Below are 25143 nucleotides of genomic sequence, written 5' to 3'. Positions count from 1 at the left end.
TTAGCTGACTGACAATTTTTAAACATTAGTCTTTTATTGTATAGTGGGAGATGCTTGTTTTAGAAACCAGTGTTGTGGAAGTGTGTACTTCTGTCTCCTTTTCAGGTTGATTCGTGAAAGAGAACTGCTGTTAAAACTTGGGTGTGTATCCTTTGCTAGATTTGTTGTGTTTGTATAAATACATGTTTATTAGTACCGGTATTTTATAACCACTTTAGGTCTTTGCTGTCTTTTGCTAAGTATAAAACTTTGCCTGTTGAGTGCATGATGTTATATTGATTAGTAATCACACCTACTGGATGGTAACATCTATAACACTATTGAGCTCATTTCCTAATAGCTTTTGTAAAAGATTGTTGTAGTCATCTTTTGGAACACAGCATCTGCCAAAATAAGAGCCTTATTTTAACTGAGAAGTGTCCTGCAGATATCTATGTATTTAATATGAAAGATTATTTATGGATAAGATGAGCAAATGCTTAAAGATCAGGAAGAGGACTTAGTAAAATGTCAACTGTAGTTCTTTTCACATAAGTATATATCTCACATTTCCCAGTTAGTCTAAAAATCAAAGGTGACATGTTGAAAGAGAAAAAAGAACACATTAATGATAAGTATAGCATCTGAGTGGGAAGACTTCGAGCACGATAAAAGTCTGATAGTTTTAGTAATCTTGGGAATTATTTATTTTAACATGCAGCACTTATGGATCCTGAAGCCATAAAACCTGGCTTTGAATTCTGGCTACACTTCAAAATAGCTGTATGAGCCTTAGGCAAATTCCTTATGCTTGTGTCTGTTTCTTTGTTAAAAGGATTAGCATGACTATCAAATGGGCTAATAATACTTACAAAGTGCTTAGAGCATTGCCTTGTTCTTAGTGCTAAGTACCTGTTTGATGTTCAGTCAGTTCAGTTGCTCAGTTGTGTCCAACTCTTTGCGACCCCATGGACTGCGGCATGCCAGGCTTCCCTGTCCTTCACCAACTCCTGGAATTACTCAAACTCATGTCCATTGAGTCAGTGATGCCATCCAACCATCTCATCCTCTGTCATCCCCTTCTCCTCCCGCCTTCTATCTTTCCCAGCATCAGGGTCTATTCCAATGAGTCAGTTCTTCACATCAGGTGGCCGAAGTATTGGAGCTTCAGCATCAGTCCTTCCAATGAATATTCAGGACTGATTTCCTTTAGGATGGATTGGTTGAATCTCCTTGCTGCTCAAGGGACTCTCAAGGAACTCTGCAACACCACAGTTCAAAAGCATCAATTCTTTGGTGCTCAGCTTTCTTTATAATCCAACTCTCACATCCATACATGACTACCTGAAAGACCAAAGCTTTGACTAGACAGACCTTTGTTGGCAAAGTAATGTCTCTGCTTCTTCATATGCTGTCTAGGTTGGTCATAACTTTTCTTCGAAGGAGCAAGTGCCTTTTAATTTCATGGCTTCAGTCACCATCTGCAGTGATTTTGGAGCCCCCCAAAATAAAATTTGTCACTGTTCCATTGTTTCCCCATCTATTTGCCATGAAGTGATGGGGCCAGAGGCCATGATCTTAGTTTTCTGCACGTTGAGAAGTTTTAAGCCAACTTTTTCACTCTCCTCTTTCACTTACATCAAGAGGCTGTTCAGTTCTTTGCTTTCTGCCATAAGTGTGGTATCATCTGAATATCTGAGGTTATTGATATTTCTCCTGGCAATCTTGATTCCAGCTTGTGCTTCATCCAGCCCAGCATTTCTCGTGATGTACTCTGCATATAAGTTAATTAAGCAGGGTGACAATATACAGCCTTGAAGTACTCCTTGCCCGATTTGGAACCATTCTGTTGTTTGATGTCCAGTTCTAACTGTTGCTTCTTGACCTGTATACAGATTTCTCAGGAGACAGATCAGGTAGTTTGGTATTCCCATCTCTTGAAGAATTTTCCACAGTTTGTTGTGATCCACACAGTCAAAGGCTTTGGCATAGTCAATAAAGCAGAAGTAGATGTTTTTCGCTTTTTTGATGATCCGACAGATGTTGTCAATTTGATATCTGGTTCCTCTGCCTTTTCTAAATCCAGCTTGAACATCTGGAAGTTCATGGTTCATGTACTGTTGAAGCCTGGCTTGAAGAATTTTGAGCATTACTTTACTAGCGTGTGAGAGGAGTGCAATGGTGTGGTAGTTTGAGCATTCTTTGGCATTGCCTTTCTTTGGGACTGGAATGAAGACTGACCTTTTCCAGTCCTGTGGCCACTGCTGAGTATTCCAAAATTGCTGGCATATTGAGTGCAGCACTTTCACAGCATCACCTTTTAAGATTTGAAATAGCTCAACTGGAATTCCATCACCTCCACTAACTTTGTTCGTGGTAATGCTTCCTAAGGCTCACTTGACTTCACATTCCAGGATGTCTGGCTCTAGGTGAGTGATCACACCATTGTGATTATCTTGGTCATGAAGATCTTTTTTGTATAGTTCTTCTGTGTATTCTTGCCACCTCTTCTGAATACCTTCTGCTTCTGTTAGGTCCAGTTTCTGTCCTTTATTGTGCCCATCTTAGCATGAAATGTTCCCTTAGTATCTCTGATTTTCTTGAAGAGATCTCTAGTCTCCCATTCTGTTGTTTTCCTCTATTTCTTTGCATTGATCACTAAGGAATGCTTTCTTATCTCTCTTTGCTATTCTTTGGAACTCTGCATTCAAATGGGAACTCTGCATTCATCTGATGCGAAGAACTGACTCATTGGAAAGGACCCTGATGCTGGGAAAGATTGAAGGTGGCAGGAGAAGGGGACAGCAGAGGATGAGATGGTTGGATGGCTTCACCAACTCAATGGACATGAGTTTGAGTAAACTCCAGGAGTTGGTGACGGACAGGGAGGCCTGGCGTGCTGCAGTCCAGGAGGTCACAAAGAGTTGACACAACGACTGAACTGAATGGGTATATCTTTCCTTTTCTCCTTTGCCTTTTGCTTCTCTTCCTTTCACAGCTTTCTGTAAGGCCTCCTCAGACAACCATTTTGTCTGTTTTCATTTCTCTTCCTTCAGGATGGTCTTGATCACTGCCTTCTGTACAATATCATGAACCTCCATCCATAGTTCTTCAGGCACTCTCTGTTAGATCTAATCCCTTGAATCTATTTGTCACTTACACTGTTATAATTGTAAAGGATTTGATTTAGGTCATACCTGAATGGTCTAGTGGTTTCCCCTACTTTGTTCAATTAAAGTCTGAATTTGGCAATAAGGAGTTCATGATTTGAGCCACAGTCAACTCCCAGTCTTCTTTTTGCTGACTGTTTTTGCTTGATGTTACTCCTGTCCTTATATGTATTTTAAAGGATTTATGCTGTTTAAAGGATTTATACTGAGTGAAAACTGGGTTTAGAAAATGACAGCATAATACTTCTTAAATTAGATTGTCCTAGAAAGCTAAAGACTAATCAAAAAAGGCATAGAACTATTAGAAAACATAGGTCAGTTAGTATATTCTTAGAAAGAAAGTAAAGTCATTCAGTTGTGTCTTACTTTTTGTGACCCCATGGACTTAGCCTGCCAGGCTCCTCCATCCATGGGATTTTCCAGGCAAGAGTACTAGAGTGGGTTGCCATTTCCTTCTCCAGGCTGTATTCCTGACCCAGGGATTGAACCCGGGTCTCCTGAATTGCAGGCAGACCCTTTACCTTTTGAGCCACCAGGGAATCCTAGTATCCTCTTATTTTGTGGAAAATAAAGCTAGAACATAACTTTAGTTGAATTGTTAAAAGTAGCTTTGGTGTCTGTTTCTAGGTTTCCTGTTTGGCTTTCTGTGTTTCTTTCAGTCACAAAATTTTATCATTGAGATGGTATAGTACAGAGAAAGGTTTTTGGAATAAGGCATTTGAAGTCTCAATTCCATTGCTTTCTGGGTAACTTTAGGTACTGTATCAGTTATCTGTTTCTGGGTGATGGCTCCAAAACGTAATTGCTTCAAAAACGATTGATTATTTCTCATGATTCTGTGGATTGACTGTACTCAGTTGAGGGGTTCTTTTGTTTTATGTGGAACATTTTGTTTACCGCATTTTTGATCTCGAAACAGAACAAGGCAGAAATCTATTTTTAGAACATCTTCTTTAAGTGAGATAATGTTTTTAAAAATTATTTAAGTGAGATAATGTATTTAAAAATTATTTATGTGATGTTGGCCGCTATTAAAGCTCAGTAAATGGTGTTGACTTTTATTTTATAATCAAAACATTTCAATTGTCCCTAATGTGAAGTGGCTAGCATGTCAAAGTCTCTTGGTTGATACCTCTTTGGCTCATGTATTTAATAAAGATATTTATAACAGAATGCTAACAGCTTCTACTGTTTGATCAATTAATTCATTGAACAAATGGATAAGTGAATACCTACTATATGCCAGGCAGTATTCTCAGTGCTGGGAATATAGCATCGAAAGAATTAAAGTTGTTTCCCTCATGGTTTTATATTCTAGTAGGGGAGGGGAAAACGTAATCAGGAAGCATATCAGTTGGTGGCAGGTGCTATAGAGAACAGTAAAGCCAAATAAAGGAGGAGCGTAAGTATGCGTGCTGGCAGGGGCTTACCTTTCTGTTTAAGGTGGTAAAGGAAAGCCCAGAAACACAAAGAATGCAGAGATCGCGTCCTGCGTTCCCCTCTGCCAGGAACCTTCTCCTAGATAAATGTAAAGGTTTGGAGGCAGCAACTATGATTAGAATCAGTAAGGAGGCCTGTACAGGTCGATCAGAGCAAGCAAATGGGATAATGGTAGGAAATGTTAAATAGATTTCCTGAGGGCAGAATCCCGTCTGACCTTGTATAGACCATTGTGAAGAATTTGGCCTTACTGTGAGGCAGGAAGAAGCTGCTAGGAAGTCTGAGGCGAAGCTTGATGTGGCATGACTTGTGTACTAAGTGGATCACTCTGGCTGCTAAGTTGAGAGTAGATGGTAGAGGACAGGGCGGAAGCAAGAACAGTTAGGAAGCTTGCAGCAAGAGATGCTGGTGGCTTGGATTGTGGTTTTAGCAGTAAAGGTGGGGCAAAATGATCAAATTCTGAATCTGTTTTGAAGATAAAGTCAGTGGGATTTGCTGATAGTTGTGAAAAGTGAGAGTCAGATTTGATTCTTACACCAGTTATGTGCCTGAGAAATTAGGATAGAGTTGTCATTTCCTGAGATTGGGAAGGCTGGAGGAAGAGTGGGTTGGAGGGAATTGTGAAGATGTTTTGAACATGTTTAGTTTGAGATATCTAATAATTGACAGTAAGAGATATTGAGTAGACAGTTGGATAGGGAAGTCTAAAGTTGGGGGAGAGAGGTCTGGTTTGGAGATGCACATTTGGGTTTAAGAATAAAGGTGATATTTAAAACCGTGTGGTTGTATGAGATCACCTAAAGGAAGTGAATGTAGGTAGAGAAGACAGGTATCTAAAGACAGCCTTGGGACAGCCCAGAATTTAAAGGTTGTGGAAATGAGATGGAACTGGAAAGGAATCTGAGAAGGGAGTGCTGGTGAGGTAAAGAGAGCAGAGTGGCGTCTTGGCAGTCAACTGCAGACTGTTTAATGCAGGAGCGCACAGTCAACTGTGTCAGATGCTGCAAGCCAAATAAATCAAGGATGTGGCAATGCAGTGGATGATGGTGACTTTGACAAGAGCTATTTTGGTGGAATGATGGGGTAATGAAAGCCTGATTAGAGTTGAGTTCAAGACAGGGGCAGAGTTGGAGGCAGCTTTTCTTAATAATGCTTTTAAGAAGGCCTGGTTTAAGGGGGAACAGAGAAACGGATGATGGCTGAAGGAGGGTATGTAAACAAGAATGTTTTTTCTTTTTTCTCAAAATGGGAGATATGGGAACAGTCATATCTTTATGTTGGGGGTTGGGGAGAGGGAGGGAGGGAAGAAGGGAGGGAGAGATTGGTGATGAGAGAGACTGGGAGATTGGTGGAATGGTGTACTTCAGTGAGTGAGCATGGCTGCCTTAGATAAAAGTGCTGACAGATGCAAGTGGGCTAGTAGATGTGGTGGTGAGAATGTAGAAGTTTCTTTCAGATATCCCCCCACCCCCGCCAAATAAAGTTGGATGCAAGGACAACAGTCAGGAATGGGGATGGGGAGGAGGTGATGGTTTGAGAAGAGAGGAGGTGTGAATTAGGACAGTGGGAGTATGAATAAATTTGTAAATGTATATGCTGTTTTACATTTTACACAGATTCTTTTACCTAGTCCTTTAGATAATTTTCAGAGTATGCTGCATCAGTAAAACCCATTTCAAAAATGAAAATACTAAGGCTTGGGTAAATGGTGGGATTGCTAGGTGTCTAAAGTGTTTAAAATCTAGCTCTCTCTGGATGATTTTCATTGTTGAAGTCATGCATCCTTACCAGACTCAAAGATTTGTCTTCCCAGAACTTTCTGCATAGTAACACTATAGCAAAACATTCTTATGAAATTTACCCTTAAATTTACCCATGACCCCATGCTCTTTTTATATTGGGTTCCCAGCAGATGGTCAAGAAGTTGTTACTGTTATTATTTTTCAGTGCCCTAGAGGTTTGAAAAAGAGGTGTAGCACAAGATTAGCTCAGTTGTAAAGCCTGCTGCACTGAAAAATCAGCAGTTTCTTTAACGCTAGCCCCCTGTTTCCCCTTTTGGATATATATTTCCTCAAAGGCATTTTCTTCCTGTACCATTCAGTTCTCTGAGGAAGTGATTGTTTTTGGTGTATAGCTTTTCTGCTCTGACCTTCTTCAGCCCTGGAGTACATTCTTGCTCAATACCCTGGTGAAGTGGCATGGCCTTTCCTGGTTAACTTTTCATTTTTCATATAGCCGGAAACTGGAAACAACCCAAATATCCATGAATGGATAAGTAAGTTTGGTATACCCATACAATGGAACATCATTCTGCAATAAAAAAGGAGTGCTGGTACATGCTGCAACATGGTTGAACCCCAAATGAAAGAAGCTCGCCATAAGAGATCACAGGTTGTACCATTCCATATGTATGATATGTCCAGAAAGGCAGATCTAAAGAGACAAAGGAGATTTGTGGTGGTCAGTGGCACCCCACTCCAGTACTCTTGCCTGGAAAATCCCATGGGCAGAGGAGCCTGGTGGGCTGCAGTCCATGGGGTTGCTAAGAGTCGGACACGACTGAGCGACTTCACTTTCACTTTTCACTTTCATGCACTGGAGAAGGAAATGGCAGCCCACTCCGGTGTTCTTGCCTGGAGAATCCCAGGGACGGGGGAGCCTGGTGGGCTGCCGTCTATGGGGTCGCACAGAGTCGGACACGACTGAAGTGACTTAGCAGCAGCAGGGATGGAGAAGTTTGGAAGAAATGGGGAGTGACTGGTAATGGATAAAGGACTTCTTTTGATGGTGATGAAAATGTTCTAAAATTGATTGGGGTAATGGTTGTATAATTCTGTGAATATACTAAAAGCCATTGAATTGTACCATTTGAACAGATAAATGGTATGGTATGTGAATTATGTCTTAATAAAACTTTATTTTTAGAAATAGCTTCTATATCACCTACTTCAAGGAAGACTGTTTTAATTTTATTATTTTTATCTGTATTGAGTTTACTATTTATTTACCTTTTCCAAGTTTGTGTTGCTTTTCTCTGATGTCTTCTTATTGTCAAAAGTAGAGCGAAGCATGTAGCTGTACATTTGTATATAAAGGAAATGGCAATCCAATCCAGTATTCTTGCCTGGAAAATCCCATGGACAGAGGAGCCTGGCAGGCTACAGTCCATGGGGTCTCAAGAGTCGGACACGACTTAGTGACTAAACCACCACCACCAGAGGAGTATCATCGAAAGAAGCCTGGATAACTGTAGCTCTCATTTTTACTGAGTGACATCCCTGACAGCATCATTAGAGTCTGGCCCTTAGTTTTGTCATTTCAGAAATTACTTGATCAGTGTCCTAGACTTAACCAGACCTGGGTTGTTCCTGTCACTAAACTCTCAGGAAACTGAAATATATCAGCATTATGCTAGTTTTATTAAGTTTAGTGAGAAACATTAGGCAGGCTAAATAATCAAGTTGGCCTAACCATTGTATTTTCTGTATTTGAAAAAATAGGTTAGGAGCCATATCATGGTCACCACTTTCTTGATGGCCTTGAAATCATCGCATGATCATAGCCTAATGGCATTTGCCAGGAAAACCCAGGGCATCTTTCTCTTATAAGAATATATAACTGTTCCTCAAACTTGACATATTGAGTTCCTGAACTGAGACATCCTTTTTCCCAACAGGGCTAGGTTTCTCTGCCAGTAATTGAATTTTCAACTTAAATAAAAATGAAATAAAGTAAAATGTTCAATTAATAGTCATCTTTTCTGAGTGACAGTATTTCACCATGTTCTTATTTGAACTATCTACTGCTAACATTCTTTCTGAGTTCTCTAGCAAAAGACCCACAGATCATTCAGAGTTTAGTTTACCCACTTAAAAAAAAAATTTTTTTTTAGCTTACCCACTTTACCTAGATTTCATATCAGTATTTCAAGGCTTTAGAAAAGTAAAAAGGACTTGGTTTTAATGAATATTGATAAGTTTTATTAGTCATATAGCAAAAAAGGAAACATGGCATTTTATGCATAGCCTTTCTTACCATATAACCTAAATTTTTGAGTTTGTGGATTTGACACTTGCTTTCTAATTGTGTTACTGTTTGTAGAGTGGTAAAGCGGTCTAGTTACACTCTGCATCCAGTGGACGTGTGTAATGCGCGCCTTGCTGTCCACAGAATACACATGGTGTCTGTTTCCTGCTGTGCCCTTGGCTCACCACTCACATTACAGATGCTCAGAAGGGAGTTAAGGCGGATAAGGAAAGAAGTGGAAGAATTTCCTTTAGGTGTAGAACACAAGGTTTATTTTGAGAGTCGTCCATAAATCAGACTTTCTGCTATGGTCATTTATATTTAAAAGTATATTTAGCCCAGAGAAATAATTTGAGAGCCAGTTAAGATATATTCAGAAAACTAAGCTTTATTCATTAAGTTACAGATGGGTATATTATTGTTTTGTGCATAATTTGATTTTTAAAGTTTATTGTATTGTAAGACTGGCTGGCTGAGCTCTGATATCTCTGGCAGTTTCATCTAGATTGTAAATGCTTGAAGGTGTTGCTTCCTGACTTTTTCACATGTGATGATACATACAGAAAATATAACATTCTGTGGTATGCTGTGGTAAACTGGAGAGAATTTGAGTATGTTTGACTCAGACTTGGTGAAGAACTATATTGCATTTTCTTTATGGTATTCATGTTTTACAAAATAAAATACAAAAGCTTTGGGGAAGATGGCTGTGGCAGCGTTCGGATCCACTTCAAGAGAACCTGCTGTGAAGAGCAGTTAGCTGCCAGCCTCCCCCTGTTGTGCCTGTTAGATAATGCAGCAGTGCTGTGCAGAGGCCCGTTCCTCTGGGCTGCTCCCAGCCAGTGACCAAACACTGGGGGCCCTAGAGCCACGCTGTTCTAGTTTGATGGGGACCTACTCCAGCAGAGAATTTTTGCTTAGAGACTCCTCATTGACCCTGCCAAGACTCTTCTCTTAACAGCACTGCAGTTGGATAGAAGTTCTAATTCTTCCTTTGCCCCTCTTTCACAGCTGTCTGAACTGCTTGAGGTCTGAGGCTCTCTTCACCTACTCCTGCTTCATCTCCCTCTGTATCCTTCAGAGACATTTTCTCCCCAAGCAATTTTTTGCACATCTCATCTGCTTCTCAGGATTTTAAACTGATGCAATGATACATAATGAATTTGTATAAAATTTGCAATTAAAATTCTTTTTTAAAAATGAGATATTTGAGTTTGCTTCCCTAAATATAACTTTTGAATCTTAGATTTTGTGTTTGAAATGGTTTTATACAATTTGTAATCAAGATTTTTAAAAAGATAAGTCTGTATTCTTATCATGGTCAAAGTGGCTCACTCTCTGCTGCTGCTGCTGCTGCCAAGTCGCTTCAGTCATGTCCAACTCTTTGCGACCCCAGAGACGGCAGCCCACCAGGCTCCCCCATCCCTGGGATTCTCCAGGCAAGAATACTGGAGTGCGTTGCCATTTCCTTCTCCAATGCATGAAGGTGAAAAGTGAAAGTGAAATCGCTCAGTCGTGTCTGACTCTTAGCAACCCCATGGACTGCAACCAGGGTCCTCTGCCCATGGGATTTTCCAGGCAAGAGTACTGGAGTGGGGTGCCATTGCCTTCTCCAGCTCTCTCACTAAATGGTAGCAAATGGCAGAAAGAATTCATCACTCTTTGTCCACAAGACAGAACTCTTAATTGTTGACCAGATTTCAAGCAGTTTTTGTCTCTTTAAGTTGTATGTCCTAAATACTATCATTTTGTTAGTTTTCTTGCATTACCAAATACAATGTTGAAATTTTCTACAGTAGTCCATTTCAAGTCTTGTGAATTTTTTGTATTAATTATTTCAAAATAACCATGAAGCCCTTACACACAGCTATAGTTCTATTAGTCTTACTGGCAAGTCTTTAGGATTCAAATTAATACATGATTAACTATTACTAGTTGATCTCATTTACTCCATACTTTTTGAAACTAGCTGCCTTTTGCTTTGAACCTTTTGAAGTATAGATTAGTATATACTTTATAAACTCTTGTGCTCATTTCTCTCTCTTTCTGCCTAGACTTTTATTCTTCTGATGCCTAGTTCAGACCCACATTTCACACTGATGCTTTCTTTCCTTTGTGTGAATCAACCTGTGTTGGCATGACTTACTTAAGAAATGTTTATTGAGTGCATATTTTCTGCTATGTTCTGTGTATAAACTAGTGAACAAAAAAAGGATAAAATCTTGTGAATATGATAATAAATATAATTTAGGGTAAGCCTTTCTTTCTGTAGTATTTTAGCATTTGATTATATCTGAATATAATTTGCATGTATACATCTACACAGTTAGAGAGTTAAGTAGTCAAAAGAGTGCAGGCTTTTTATAACTATGTTTTAAGGTTCTTTCGGAGAAGGCAATGGCACCCCACTCCAGTACTCTTGCCTGGAAAATCCCATGGACAGGGGAGCCTGGAAGGCTGCAGTTCATCTGGTCGCTAAGAGTCAGACACGACTGAGCGACTTCACTTTCACTTTTCACTTTCATGCATTGGAGAAGGAAATGGCAACCCACTCCAGTGTTCTTGCCTGGAGAGTCCCAGGGACGGGGGAGCTTGGTCAGCTGCCGCCTCTGGGGTCGCACAGAGTCAGACACGACTGAAGCGACTTAGCAGCAGCAGCAGCAAGGTTCTTTTATTCCTCTTAGCATCTCCCCATGACACTTACTTGTTTTTTAACAAGTACTGTGGATTAAGAATCTATTGAATCTTAAATATTAATTACAGCAGAGATATTCAGGAGTAGAGTCAATAGATTCTAAATCTATGGTAGCAAACAATTTATTATCTTTTGAACTTATTTCGAACAGAAGAACTGTAGGGAGGAGATGGAATCGTCTTTCCATTGGGTTTAACTATCGAGTCTAGGGCTTTGGTTCTCGACGTGTGTCATATATTGGAATCAGCTGGAGAGGTTTAAAAACCACTGATGCCTTTGTCCCATCCTCAGAGTTTCTGATTTAATTGGTATGGGTGTGGCCAGCACAAAAATTGTAATGTGCAGCCAAGATCTAGAACCACTGCATTAGGAGATAAAACAATCAGTACTCTTAAGTTTAAAAAAAAAAAAAAAAAACTGGCAGAAGGAATTTTTTAAACTGTATTAAATAAGTATACTGAGAGATCCTGGGAACAGTGCCTCCACATTAGTAATGAGGACCTGTGTTGTTCATTGAAGGAGTTCCGACTGGTCAAGTCTGGGAAACTTAGAGCATCAGAATAAGTAATTATAGTAATGAATTATAACCCATTGAATAAAATAGGAATCCATTATACTTACATAGATAAATAAATGGATAAATTGAAATTGGATTCCAGCCTCAAAGTGAAGCCCCACAAAAAACTTCATTACAAAGGGGAAAGAAGAAACTTGATAGTGAAGAAATCTATCAGATACCATGTTATCAAGTAATCAAAGTGAATGAACATTATCAGTAGTGCTGCAAAGTTTTGTACTACCTGATAGCATATAGTGAGGAAAACCGTCACTTTTCAAACATTTCTCCCAAAGATTTATAACCTGGATCTAACGATGAGAGGATGTCAGACAGACCCATACTAAGGGATATTCTACAAATAACTGGCCTGTAATATCTTATGCCAGGGTCATAGAATCAAGGAAAGACTTGAGGGACTCTTCCATGTTGGAAAAGCCTTAAATAGATATGACAGCTAAATGCAGTACATGATTCAGAATTGGGTTCTTTTGCCATGAAGGACATTATCTGTGCAGTTGGCCCAACTTGCAGTCTAAGGCTTAGCTGGTGAAAATGTATCAGTATTTATTTCCTGACTTTGATGATTATATTGTGATTATTAGAGTAATCTTGTATGTAGGAAATACAAAACATGCCATTATTTGGCAAATTACTCTCAAGTGGACTAGGAAAAAGTATTTATTGTACTGTTTTTATAACTTCTCTGTACCATTGAAATTGTTCAGGATAACCATGATTGTATGACTTTGGAATTAGAGAACTATATGTGCAACTTCTCTTAGAATGTTAATTTTCTTATGGGAAAGTCATGGAAGTAGCAACATAATTTATCTGAGAATTGTATCTTTCATGGAATACATTTTCCAGGTAATCAAAGCTCTTTAAGTGCCGAAATGCTTTTTAACTGTTTTGACGTGCTCTGTATTTTTCTGCCCTTTAAGGCAGATTATAGTGAACTTGGTCTTGTCTGTTTTGGAGAACAAATAACCCAGTTTTATTATTATCTTCTGAAGTAATACCTCGGTCTAGATCCCTGGTTAGTCTTTGGGGTTTGGTCTGGTTTGGTTTGAGTCTTATCTTTCAGTGTCTGGTTTTCAGTTCTGCTGATGTCATGGTGTGTGCATTTAATAATCTGTCAGTTCTCTTTCTAGTGTGTTACTTCTGCTGTCATCTCAAAAAACAAGATCTATGCTTTTCCTTTTTTTCTTCTTTTTTTACTGTCATGTTAATAAAACTTAGATATTTTATCATAGCAGTGTTCTTCTCATGTTGTTGTTGATTAGTTGCTAAGTTGTGTCCAACTCTTTGTGACCCCATGGACTGTAGCCCGCCAGGCTCCTCTGTCTGTGGGATTTTCTAGGCAAGAATACTGGAGTGGGTTGCCATTTCCTTTTCCAGGGGATCTTCCCAACTCAGGGATCAAACCTGGATCTCCTGTGGGTGAATTCTTTACTGCTGAGCTACCAAGGAAGCTCCCCATTGTACTCATAGCATCCCTTTAAGTTTAATTCAGGGTTATGGTTAGGTTTGAAAGAGTTCTGAAAAATGATGAATTACTGTGAATAGGTGATTTCTCTCTCATTTTATGAGCTTTTCTTTGAATACCAGATGAATTCGATAATTTTACAATCGTTTTTTAAATTTTTTGAATTTCAGAGCTCCGGAGATTATATTGGGGTTGCCATTTTGTGAAGCCATAGACATGTGGTCACTGGGATGTGTGATTGCAGAATTATTCCTTGGATGGCCTCTCTACCCAGGAGCCTTGGAGTACGACCAGGTAACAGAACTGTCATGATAATCCAGTGGAGTTGGTAGAATGTAAAGGAAAGCAATAGACTTATAGGAATGCATTTCCCCAGGCATACAGCACATGTGAAGCTCTTGTTGGAATAAAATGGCAAAACCAGGGATCTTACGGAATTGAAATTCAAGATCTCAAAACAGCATTTGATTTTTAAAGTGTTTTCATGAACAAAGTTGTAATTTCATAAAGTTGTAATCCACATGCCTGAAAACCAGTTTTGTAAACCTCTTGGGAGAATTTTTTTAGTTCCAATTTTTATATTGTAGGTATATATACACAGGGCTGGACTATGTCCATTTAAATAATAATGCTTTGCCTGGGTGACAGATTTTGGTGATGGATGAAATGTCAGCCTGTCCCAAGAAATAAAAGACATCGTAACTACTGGTCTTGAGCCAGCACCTTTTGTTGGTCTTAAATAACTCAGTCACCTGACCCTCTTTAGTATTTTTCACTGTTTTTGTTGGTGCTAAAAGTCTTGCTTAAGATTATTTGAAGTGATTCTCCATAGAATCCAGTGAGGCACCTCATTACACACTTTTCATGGTGGTTTTCAGGTATGTTCATTAGTCTTTTTAAGCTACTAGACAATATTGTTTGCTATTCTCTTGGTTTTTATTACCAAGATTATTGTTTGAAGTACTTTTCTTCACTTTTTGATGAATTTGAGAAACTAATATAAAGACAGTGAAAACCCTCCCTTATTAGAAAGAGATACATACTCAACTCCTATTTTAGTGAAAAATGTTAGTCAGAATTAACAAGGGTTACATAAATTTTGTTTGGCTTATATTTTTATTTAAATGATATACTAGTTAACTTTTAGATATGAAAAAATAGGAAGTAGAACATTTTAAAAGCATGCCTGACATAACCAGCAAGATAGCTGATTTCTAGGGTTTAGCTTTCTACATAAAAGGGGATATGAGAAGTAGTTAATTTAGTGACTTAAATGTTGCTGAGACTCTAAAAATTATTTAATATTAATTATTAGATGTTATTGTTAACTTTAATCTCATCCTCTTCCAAAGACTTTCTACCCATGAAACTTCTTTTAGGCCAGGTTTTTTTTTTTTTTTTTTTTAATACTTTAACTTTCCCTCTCCCTGTTCAACATACCTCTTAAAAGACCATTTCTGTAAAAATTTCCATAGATTTTTACCTTCTTTCATCTTTTAACCCAGTCATTAACTTTGATTCAGATGCCAAGCTAACTAGTTTTGAAAGAATTAATGATCTGATTGAAAAGTCCCGAAACACCTTAGCTGCTGACGTACTGAGGAACCTGTCAAATGCTGGAAATAAACCTTTGACTTTGTGGACCACAATTTATGGCATGCGTAGTACTCTGGAACAGGACACCAGCTAGTGGAAGTAAAAAGATCGATTTGCTATTTTACTCTGAATTTGGACCTTATAGTTAGTCTTGGACAACTCATGTTGATACTGAAAAGGACCCTATAAATTCAGTTTTTCTAAAATCTATAATAAATTTAAAAAAGCCAAAAGTGAGAAAAAAAATTGTTATCTGATCCAGATTAACAATATTTTCAGAATGTGTATTATTTTAATTCCAAAAGGTCATAATAATTGAAAAAAGTTATTAGCATGCAGCATCAATAGTTACACAGTTATCAACCCAGTATTTTAAAAGTTATTTTCCAATATAAATGTATGCAAACCAACAGGAATGATGATTTTGTTGTTGTTGCAGTCTTAGACTTCATACTCATTTTCAAATATGATGCTTACTTGGTTTTGATAAATGCCTGTTTTCAGGGCTATCCCTTGTCTTCCTAATTTGAAGTTTTATTTTTTATCCTAAATTGGTTTTGGACTCTGAAATGCATTTTTGCATTAAAATGTTCACGTGAGTGGCATTTTTGTTGTTGTTGTTTTTTTGGTTATTTTTTTACTTTATTTATGTGGTTGAATTTCATAAAATTTCCTCAACTCCCTGGATTATGATCATCTAATCAGGATGTGAGAGAAGGCAATGGCAACCCACTCCATCCATGCAGTCCATGGGGTCGCTAAGAGTCGGACACTTTTCACTTTCATGCATTGGAGAAGGAAATGGCAACCCACTCCAGTATTCTTGCCTGGAGAATCCCAGGGACAAAGGAGCCTGGTGGGCTGCCGTCTATGGGGTCGCACAGAGTCGGACATGACTGAAGCGACTTAGCAGCAGCAGCAATCAGGATGTGAAAGGGCATGCCTCTCTCTGTTACCTGTTTCCTGTTCTAGGCATCAGCTACTGTGATGTACTTGGATACCCAATTGAGGCATTTGTTGCTATTTTTTTTTTTTTTTTTTTTACTTATTTTTTGCCTTTCAGTGGCAGTGCAGTGGGCGGTAGTGGTAACATTACTAATTAATACTTATTGAATTCTTTTATGTGTCAGAAACTGTCAACACTTTAACTCATATAATATTTACAACAACCCTAGGAAGTTTTATAGATGAGGAAACCAAGGTGTGGGGAAGTTTAATAACTTGCAGGTTTAATAACAGGTAGTCTGAATCCAGAAGCTATGCTGTTAGCAGTCAACTGCCTCTACACTACTTCATGGATAATGATACTTTCAGGGCAATAAGAGTCCAGCTGAACCCTGCTCCAGTCTGCCCTGACTCCCTGGCACTAGCCCTCTTCGGGACTCCACCTCCACCCTGCCACTGCCAATCTGCTCTCGCTCAAAGAGGGTTTTCACTGTCTTTATATTAGTTTCTCAAATTCATCAACCTCCACTGGTATTCTCTCTCCAGGTTTGAGTTCTAGGGAAGGAGCCAGCAGCCTCTGCTAGTTTATGATTTTTCCCTGTGATAACATTTTGTACAAATATTTCTCTCTCAAATTGTATGTTGTACTAGATATTCTTCTTCTGTTTTGCTTTTAATCATAACATTGCTTTTAACAGCAGGAGTGTTCTTATATTACAAATATTATCAGTATTGATTATAAAGAGCAGAAGCCCAGCCAATTAATTTGGAAATTCAATTCATCACAAACACAGAAATTCTATATTTTATATCCCTTGCAACAGCTTCAAAATAGTATAAGTCAAAGTTGATAGAACCAAAAAAATGGAGACAAACCCATAGTCATAAGTAGAGATTTACAGTGCATTTCTTTCTGTAATTGATAGAGAACATAGATAGAAAAAATCGGTAAGAATATGAATGATTTGAACACATGATTAACTAAGCTGACCTGCTAATACAGGCATAGAGCACTATGCCCAATACAACATGCAAAAGTGTAGGTTACATTTATTTTAAGTGCATGTGAAACATTTACAAAAATAAAGACTTCTATGAAATGTGTTGTAATATCTTTCTTAACCCTTGTTGATATGTCTTTTGTGTAATCTTTATTTAACATTCTAACCCAAAGTTTTTTTCCAGAGGTGAAAGAGAGTTAACAGTATACCTATAGTTACATACTTCAAGGCCAAATTTGAGTCACTAGGAAAAACTATTCAGATTATTTTAATTCTTTATTATGAGCTTTCTGTTCTGTTCCTTTGATCGTCTGTGTTATCTCTTGAAGTCTTCCAAAGGCAATTACTTCTTTGAATTTTGGATTCTACAGCTTGCCACTGACCATTTTTTACATTATATTTTTCTCATATGCATTTATTTCTGTTCGTACACAGTTGTATGTACTGTGTTTGTTTAGAGACAGCGCCTCATGAATTGGTACTGTGCTTTGGATCCCTTCCTGTCTTTATTGTAAGCATACTGTCTCACTAGTGCTATATGTACTGAATTTGACTTACATTTACTGGGAAAATGTCAATATCGTTCAGGAAATTAAATAATATTTTAATGGATGAATGGCAATATTTACTTGATAAATGTTGATTGGTCTTGCAGAATGTTTGTTAGAGTTTAGATAGAACCATACCCACAATGGCTAAAAGCCTGAATTTATATTCAAATTTTATTACACTTGGTAATATCAAATTATATCTTACGTAAGAAAAATAAAGCTCCCTATTTCAATTCCAGGGTGGGGTGAGAATCGTCAAGGAATTCTGTTTCATCACGCGATTCAGGCCTCAAAGAGCCTTTCTCGAGTAGCCTCATACAGAGTTCATTTATTTATGTGTGCTGGTGGTGGCTTAGTCACCAAGTCGTGTCCGACTCTTGTGACCCCATGGACTGTAGCTGCCAGGCTCCTCTGTCCATGGAATTCTCCAGGCAAGAATACTGTATTGGATTGATATTTCCTTCTCCAGGGGATCTTCTCAACCCAGGGATTGAACCCTAGTCTCCTGCATTGCAGGCAGATTCTTTACCAGCTAATCTGTGAAGGCAGCCCCATTTATGTGTGGACTATCACATAAATCCAAGAATGAGCTTTACTGTGACTGGATTTTTTGAAGTCTGGAGTTGAAGGTGGTTTTGGAGTCACAGCAACACTTAGAAGAATTAGTAGGCATGGGTAGAATCTCACTCTGGTGCTAGATCATGAGTATAATTTAGCCGCTCTGTAAGTGCTTTTATCTGTCTGATTCTGACTTGCTGCTTAGATTTTCTGCTTACTCTGGTTATGTTAGCATAGTCATCAAACTCTAGCTCTGCTTTATGCCCTTCAGCTCATCCGCCAACGGTGTCTGGAGTTTCTTAGTTTATGTTTCTGACATTGTAAATCTAATTTGCTTAGCTTAATTCTAGTTGAGTTTACAAGGCAAATTGCTTTTAAGTCTAGTCCCTGCCCTTCATCCACTGGGGATGGGAGGGGCAGATAGGTGGAACAAGTTCTCTCTCTTCAAATGACTGTCAGGCATTAGGACGAAAAATAACTTGCAGGTTTGTTTGCTGTTTTTTCAGTGCTATCTCTACTTCTAAGGTATATTAACTGCTCTATTGGGTTCTTTTAGCACTTTGTTTTCTTCTTTATAATGGCACGTCCTAGTTTAATTGCATGTTATGGGCTTAACTATTTATCTCTTTTACTGAATTAATGCTGTTGAAGACTGACACCATATTCTATTAATCTGCATGTCTTTGTCATAATAAATGCCCTGTATATGTTTGTTGAAATTGATATGTTGAGCACCTTCCCTACTTTGAGAGACTCTGATGCAGCATCTGGGCACTTTTCATTTTCTCGTTCCGTAAAACAAGGAACTCAGGCACTTGGGATGCCGAGTAAGGGAAAGGCACTGTGCTTTAATGAAAGGAAACTAACTTGTAAAGATTTTAATTATCATTTCTTGTGAAATTGGAGATACAAATATACATGAACATAGACTGTCAGGAGGCACATAGTCTAGCAGGGAAAACTGATGTGTAAAAATAATTGTTTTGTGTTATGAATGCATTAAAATTGCTGTATTCTAGGTGTGGTGGTAGCACAGAAGATGACGATGGCCTCTGTTTTGGTTAGGGAGAGCTTTACAAAGGAGAGTTTCTTGAATTGAGTCTTGAAGAAGGAACAGTAAAAGATTAGCACATTGGCTTGGTGAAGTGGCAAGGAGGGAGAGGGACAGGGACGTGATAAGTAGGAGTTAGAGAGCAATCTCGGCAAGACAAACTGGTTCATGCAAGGTTCAGCAGGTGCTGGAGAGGGTAGGAATAACGGAATGTGTGAAGAGCTGGGAAGAGATAAAGTGGGGTGGGGGCAGGGGGACTTGTATGCCACAATTAGAGATTTGGAATCCAGCCTGTAGGCAGTAAAGTAATTTTATACAGAGAGTAACAATCAGATTTACATTTTACCAAAATGGTTGTTAGCAATTTCTTGTTCTTGGCAATGTGAATAATGAATCGGGGATGAGTGGATGGGGTTGGGGATTGCATGGACTGTAGCCCACCAGGCTCGTCTGTCCATAGGATTCTCCAGGCAAGAATACTGGAGTGGGTTGCCATTTCCTTCTCCAGGGGATCTTCCTGACTCAGGGATCGAACGCATGTCTCCTGCATTGGCAGGCAGATTCTCTACCGCTGAGCCACCAGAGAAGCCCATTAGGGAGGCATGTAGACTAATTAGGAGGCTGTAGACTGTGAGACTGTATAACTAGAATTGAAGAAGACCTGAAAGAGGAATGGAGAGGAGGGATAGTTATGAAAAATACAAATGAGATAAAATTGTTAAGAGTTTTGGTTGTTGGAAAGAGGGTGATGTGAGAGAGGTACTTGTCAGGCCTCAATTCCAGGTTTCTGTCAATTTCAGGTTTCTGATTCAGGCATTGTGATAGTGATCACCAAAGGGGAAGTACCTGAGGTTTTAACAGATTTAAGAAAAATCAGTTTAGAATGTATTCACTTTGAGGTACCGGAAGGCACTCCAGATAGAAAGTTTCACTTAAGCAGTTAAATCTCCAGAGCTAGAGATAAATATTTAGACATAGAATTAGAGATAAAGCTATGGGGGAAGGCAATTAAAGAGTGCCAAGAGTGCCTCCAACTAGAAAAGAATGATGTGGAAATGAAAGGAACAGTTTTTTAAGTGAAAAGATAATAGCTAATAGTGTTTAAGTAAGATAAGGTTTAATATTCAACTATTAAATGTTTCAGTTAATGACAGGACATCACTTACCTTTATCGTTTTGTGAGAGTAATAGAATTCTAATTGTGTGTTGAGCTTAGAATGAAAAGGAAACTATAGATTATTAAGACTTACTCAATTAAATGTTTCAAATAGTTAAGAGAGTTTTTTGTTTTTAGGCTGGAAGATATTAAACATTTTTGTAGGTTGAGGGCAAAAATCTCATAGAGAAGAAGAAATAGAAGATGCAGAAGAGGATAGAGTAGTTGTCTTCCAGGTTTAAAGAAGAACCCTGTGTTTTCAAATACAATTTCAAGGGGTTAAGCCTCTGTTTATTTCCTGTGCTGCCCAGTTGTTGAGTTGGGGAACAGATATTTGAGGGAAACAGTTATTTTAGGGATGTCACACTGTCATGGGTGTATATGTAAGGAAACAGAACAAAGTCCTTCCTACTTCTACTGCATAATGGATAAGGAAATACAAGGTAAATGTGCAGAATGTCAGATGGTAAAAAGCACTGTGGAGAAAAAGACAACAGAGAAGGGGAGGTAGGGGTACTGAAGAGGGGAGAGCTTGTCCTTATTTATTGGTGGGTCATAGAAGGCCTCATGAATAAGGTGACATTTGAGCTGAGAGCTGAAGGAAGCAAAACACAGCCCATACAGGTGCGTGGGGAAGAGTGTTCAAACAGAATGATATTAACCTCAGAGGCCCTGGGGCTGGAGCTTTTCAGTGTCCTCCTGAGGGAGCTCATCTGTGCTTGTGTCTCTTCCCCTACTGACCCAAGCACACATATGTCATGACATAGATGCATGCACGCCCTCCAGTGTTCCCATAGTCCTGATATACCCAGTCAGGTTAACTTGTCACTGAGTCAAGTAGCTTGTCAATTTCCTGTGTAGATTTCTTCAGTTTCTCCAGTGGTTTCCCAGTATTACCTCTGAGATTAAAATCAAGCTTCTTAACCTATCGATAAAACCCTTTGCCTACAACATCAATTTCGTCTCTTGCCATTTCGCCCTTAGTGAACCTCAGTCTCTCAGTGTGTGGATATATTCTTTTTATTTTCCATATTATAACCTTGAAAATGTTACTTGCTCAGTTGTGTCTGACTGTTTGCGATCCCATGGACTATAGCTGCCAGTCTCCTCTGTCTATGAGATTTCCCAGGCAAGAATACTGGAGTAGGTTGCCATTTCCTTCTCCAGGGTATCATCCGGACCCAGGAATTGAACCCGCATCTCCTGCATTAGCAGGTGGATTCTTTGCTGTCTGAGCCACCAGGGAAGCCTTATATCATAATAGATCATATTTCTCCACTCCTTCAGGACTAACAAACTATTCTTTACTGCCCGATTTGAGCAGAACTTTATATGACTCCCGTTATTTTATGTGTCTCTTCTTTGCCTTCTCATGATGCATGCCTTTATTATACCTATATTACATATATTACACTGCCTTATGATTGCTTACTTGTATCTTCTCCACTAGAGTAAGAGACAGGAGTTCAATTCCTGGGTTGGGAAGATCCCCTGGAGGAGGGCAAGGCAATCTACTCCAGTATTCTTGCCTGGAGAATCCCATGGACAGGGGAGCCTGGCAGGCTACAGTCCATAGGGTCACACGACTGAAGTGACTTAGCACACATGCAGACTGATTTCTTAGGGCACACACACTACATCATTTAATTCTTGACCTAACATCTAGCTTAGTGTCTGATATAGCTATGCAATTAATGTCTTAATGCAATAAAAGAATAATTTTTCTCTTTTGTAAATTATCTTTCAGATTCGATACATTTCTCAGACTCAAGGTTTACCAGGAGAACAGTTGTTAAATGTGGGTACAAAATCCACAAGATTTTTTTGCAGAGAAACAGATCTCTCCCATTCTGGTTGGAGATTAAAGGTAACTCACTGAAAAAAATATTTAGAAAAACAGTTTTCTAAGATGCCTTATGTTCATGGATAATACTCTCTGTGCCTATTTTTACTTTATTATATTTGTTTCTTTTGAGTTTTCTTTTTTACCATCCCCCAATCCCACTTTTAATAAGGTGAGTCTTTTCTGAATAGCTTTAGCTCATTCTCTAACCTGGCAACACAATTAGTAATGTGTTTTAAATAGTTAAAAAAATTTTATGTGTATCATTTTGAGTTCTTCCCTACCCAGCTCTACATTTATCAAGCTTTATGGGACAGGGTTGAACTTAACCACTTATGGTGTAACCCAAGTATGTAATTTATTCCCAGGATCAGTAAATCCTTAATGATTAACTTTAGTAATTTTGTTAGGGAATTTATCTATATGTGTGATTTTATCTATATATTTTTGACCTGAACCTGAATGTCTCATTTTCTGTATACTTTTAAAAATTATATTTTGATAGTTATTCTTTTGAAACTACTACTTGCCTTAGAATCTTCAGTATATTAGACTAAATGTGCCAGAATTGAAGAAATAAAGAATTTACAGGTGGTAGTGATAAGATGTTTTCCTTCTCTGATATATTCAATAAGACACTGGAAGAACATGAGGCAGAGACAGGAATGAAGTCTAAAGAAGCCAGAAAGTACATATTCAACAGCCTGGATGATATAGTGCATGTGAGTACCACAGACATATTTGTCAATGTTTCATGCATATAAATTGGTGAACTTGAATGCCAAGAATGCCAAAACACGTTAATCATTTTCTACATGACAGAGTGCTTGCTGTTTTTAAGCTCTTCAAATGAAATTGATTCTAAGGTTTCAGAAACTAAATTTCATTCATCTTTATCAAATATTTGATTTGTATTATCCTGTTCTTCAGTATTTTCTTTAAAAAGGAAAACTCTAGCAAATGTATTTCTTCTACTTACATCTCTCTAGAATTCAATGTTTGTTTAGTTAAAGCAGTTTTTCCCCACTGTTTTGAATGCTTTTTGATACCTCAAAATATTTTTGAGATGTGTTCTTTCTTATTTGAAAATAATTGTAGTTCTTTGTTCTTTCCTGTTTGAGGGTTTTTTTGAATTGTTAGACTTTAACATACACTATGGAGTATGGCTTATTTTTATTTGATGTCTTGAAATGTTGATATTGCAGGTGAACACAGTGATGGATTTGGAAGGAAGTGATCTTTTGGCTGAGAAAGCTGATAGAAGAGAGTTTGTTGGTCTGTTGAAAAAAATGTTGCTGATTGATGCAGATTTAAGAATTACTCCAGCTGAGACTTTGAACCATGCTTTTGTTAATATGAAGCATCTTCTTGATTTCCCTCATAGCAACCAGTATGTTACTTTAAAATCTTTTAAAATGATTCTGAAGAAATGATAATGCTGTCTATAGTAAACCGGTTTGTTAGAAAAATGATTCAGTTTCTTCATTAAATATAAGTAAACTGAGTCAAAAGAGGTTAAGCTAACTGGAGCAAGTTCCCATAGACAGTAAACTGCAGAGTAGAACTAGAATGCAAATCTAAATCACAGTCCAGTGTTCTTTTTCCAAAATAGCATACTGAAAATGACTGAGTGATATCACTTTTACATAATATTCTTACCTTAATGACTGGACATATTTATAATTAAAGAAAGTGTTAAGTTTTTCCTCCTTCAATTTTGAGTCCTGCAAACTCCAAATTGAAAAACTCCCTTTTTCAGTTTCCCTTCACACCATTTGCTTTTCTCCTCCATTCCCCCGCCCCCGTTTCCTCTCTTCTTTGTGGAAGGAGGTTTTTTAATGGGTTGGTGGAGAAGAATATATGCCCAAATTGAAATGGGGGTCACAAATTATAGTGTGCTCACCAAAATGTGCTCACTGTTGCTTTACTGTCTCAAGAAAATGTTTCAGATAGAAGCATATGCCTTCTTGCTTCAGACTTCCATCTTATAGGATTTCCTGGTAGGTATAGTATTGGAAATCGGCAGATTAAGTGCAAGCCATAGACTTTTTTTTTTCTTTTAAAAATAATTTTTAATCTTAAACTATTCTAAACATTTAAAAAATAATATGACCCCATTACTGTTCACTTTTTCTTTTGCAGTGTAAAGTCCTGTTTTCATATTATGGATATTTGTAAGTCCCATCCAAATTCATGTGATGCAAATAATCACAGTAAAACTTCACTTTTAAGACCAGTTGCTCCAAGCAGTACTACTAATCTGGCAGCAAATTTTACTAAAATTGGCACATTAAGAAGTCAGGTAAGATCTTACAGTATTTGGTCATTTTTGCTTCTCTTTTCTTTAACAATTAATCATTTTGCTTTTGAAATATACATAAGTTTCCATATCAGCACTTCCAGTGCTGATGAGGTCTTACTATGGCTGTTCTATTAAATCTCTAATATTTCAGGGTAACAGTTGGAACGTGTCTACTCAAATTTATTTTTTTTCTTTCACCTTTTATTCTTTCAATACAATCTAATGGCTCTTCTATATCTCAAGTCTACAAAAAGTAGACTTCAGTAAGATCAATTTCTGGGTCCATCTTTATCATAGAATTATGGTTTTTTAAAATGCATTTGACTTCTACTTATAAAGCATGTACACAATTATTAGCGTACTCTGTATAATGAATGCCATGTCCATCAATTGTTCTAGGCATTAACCACATCTGCCCATTCAGTTGTGCACCACGGGATTCCTCTGCAGGCCGGAACCGCTCATTTTGGTTGTGGTGATGCTTTTCAGCAGACACTGATTATCTGTCCCCCAGCTATTCAAGGTATTCTTTTATTTAAATTACACTTTGAGTTTTGGCATGCATTGTTTTAAAATAAGTTTAGGCATCTATTCATTAGATACACTGCATGGGTTTTGTTACATTTAATGCTATATTTGCATTTAATTTAAGCTGGTCAGTAGCCTTTAAACCACTGATACTCATTAATTGACTGGAGTTCCATTGTAGTCATCATTAACAAAATGGGTCATATGACAGCTGTATTTCCTGTAGAGTCTAGCATGATAAAATACTTTAGTAGGAA

The 25143-nt window shown here is 38.0% G+C and overlaps 1 protein-coding gene across 5 annotated transcripts in view; it reads left to right on the top strand.

The window, feature by feature from the left end:
• Positions 1–25143, top strand: part of HIPK3 (homeodomain interacting protein kinase 3) — an 81822-nt gene that overhangs the window by 42204 nt on the left and 14475 nt on the right. For all 5 annotated transcript variants that reach the window (XM_025266251.3, XM_006043093.4, XM_025266253.3 and 2 more), the window contains 6 exons: positions 13526–13649; positions 21961–22080; positions 22692–22778; positions 23262–23446; positions 24199–24358; positions 24758–24881. In XM_025266251.3, coding sequence (XP_025122036.3) covers positions 13526–13649; positions 21961–22080; positions 22692–22778; positions 23262–23446; positions 24199–24358; positions 24758–24881 — 800 coding nt within the window. The remainder of the gene's footprint in view (positions 1–13525; positions 13650–21960; positions 22081–22691; positions 22779–23261; positions 23447–24198; positions 24359–24757; positions 24882–25143) is intronic.

The sequence above is a fragment of the Bubalus bubalis genome, chromosome 16 (genome assembly GCF_019923935.1).
Source record: "Bubalus bubalis isolate 160015118507 breed Murrah chromosome 16, NDDB_SH_1, whole genome shotgun sequence".
Taxonomy (NCBI): Eukaryota; Metazoa; Chordata; class Mammalia; order Artiodactyla; family Bovidae; genus Bubalus; species Bubalus bubalis.
This window is presented reverse-complemented; position numbering and strand designations above follow the sequence as displayed.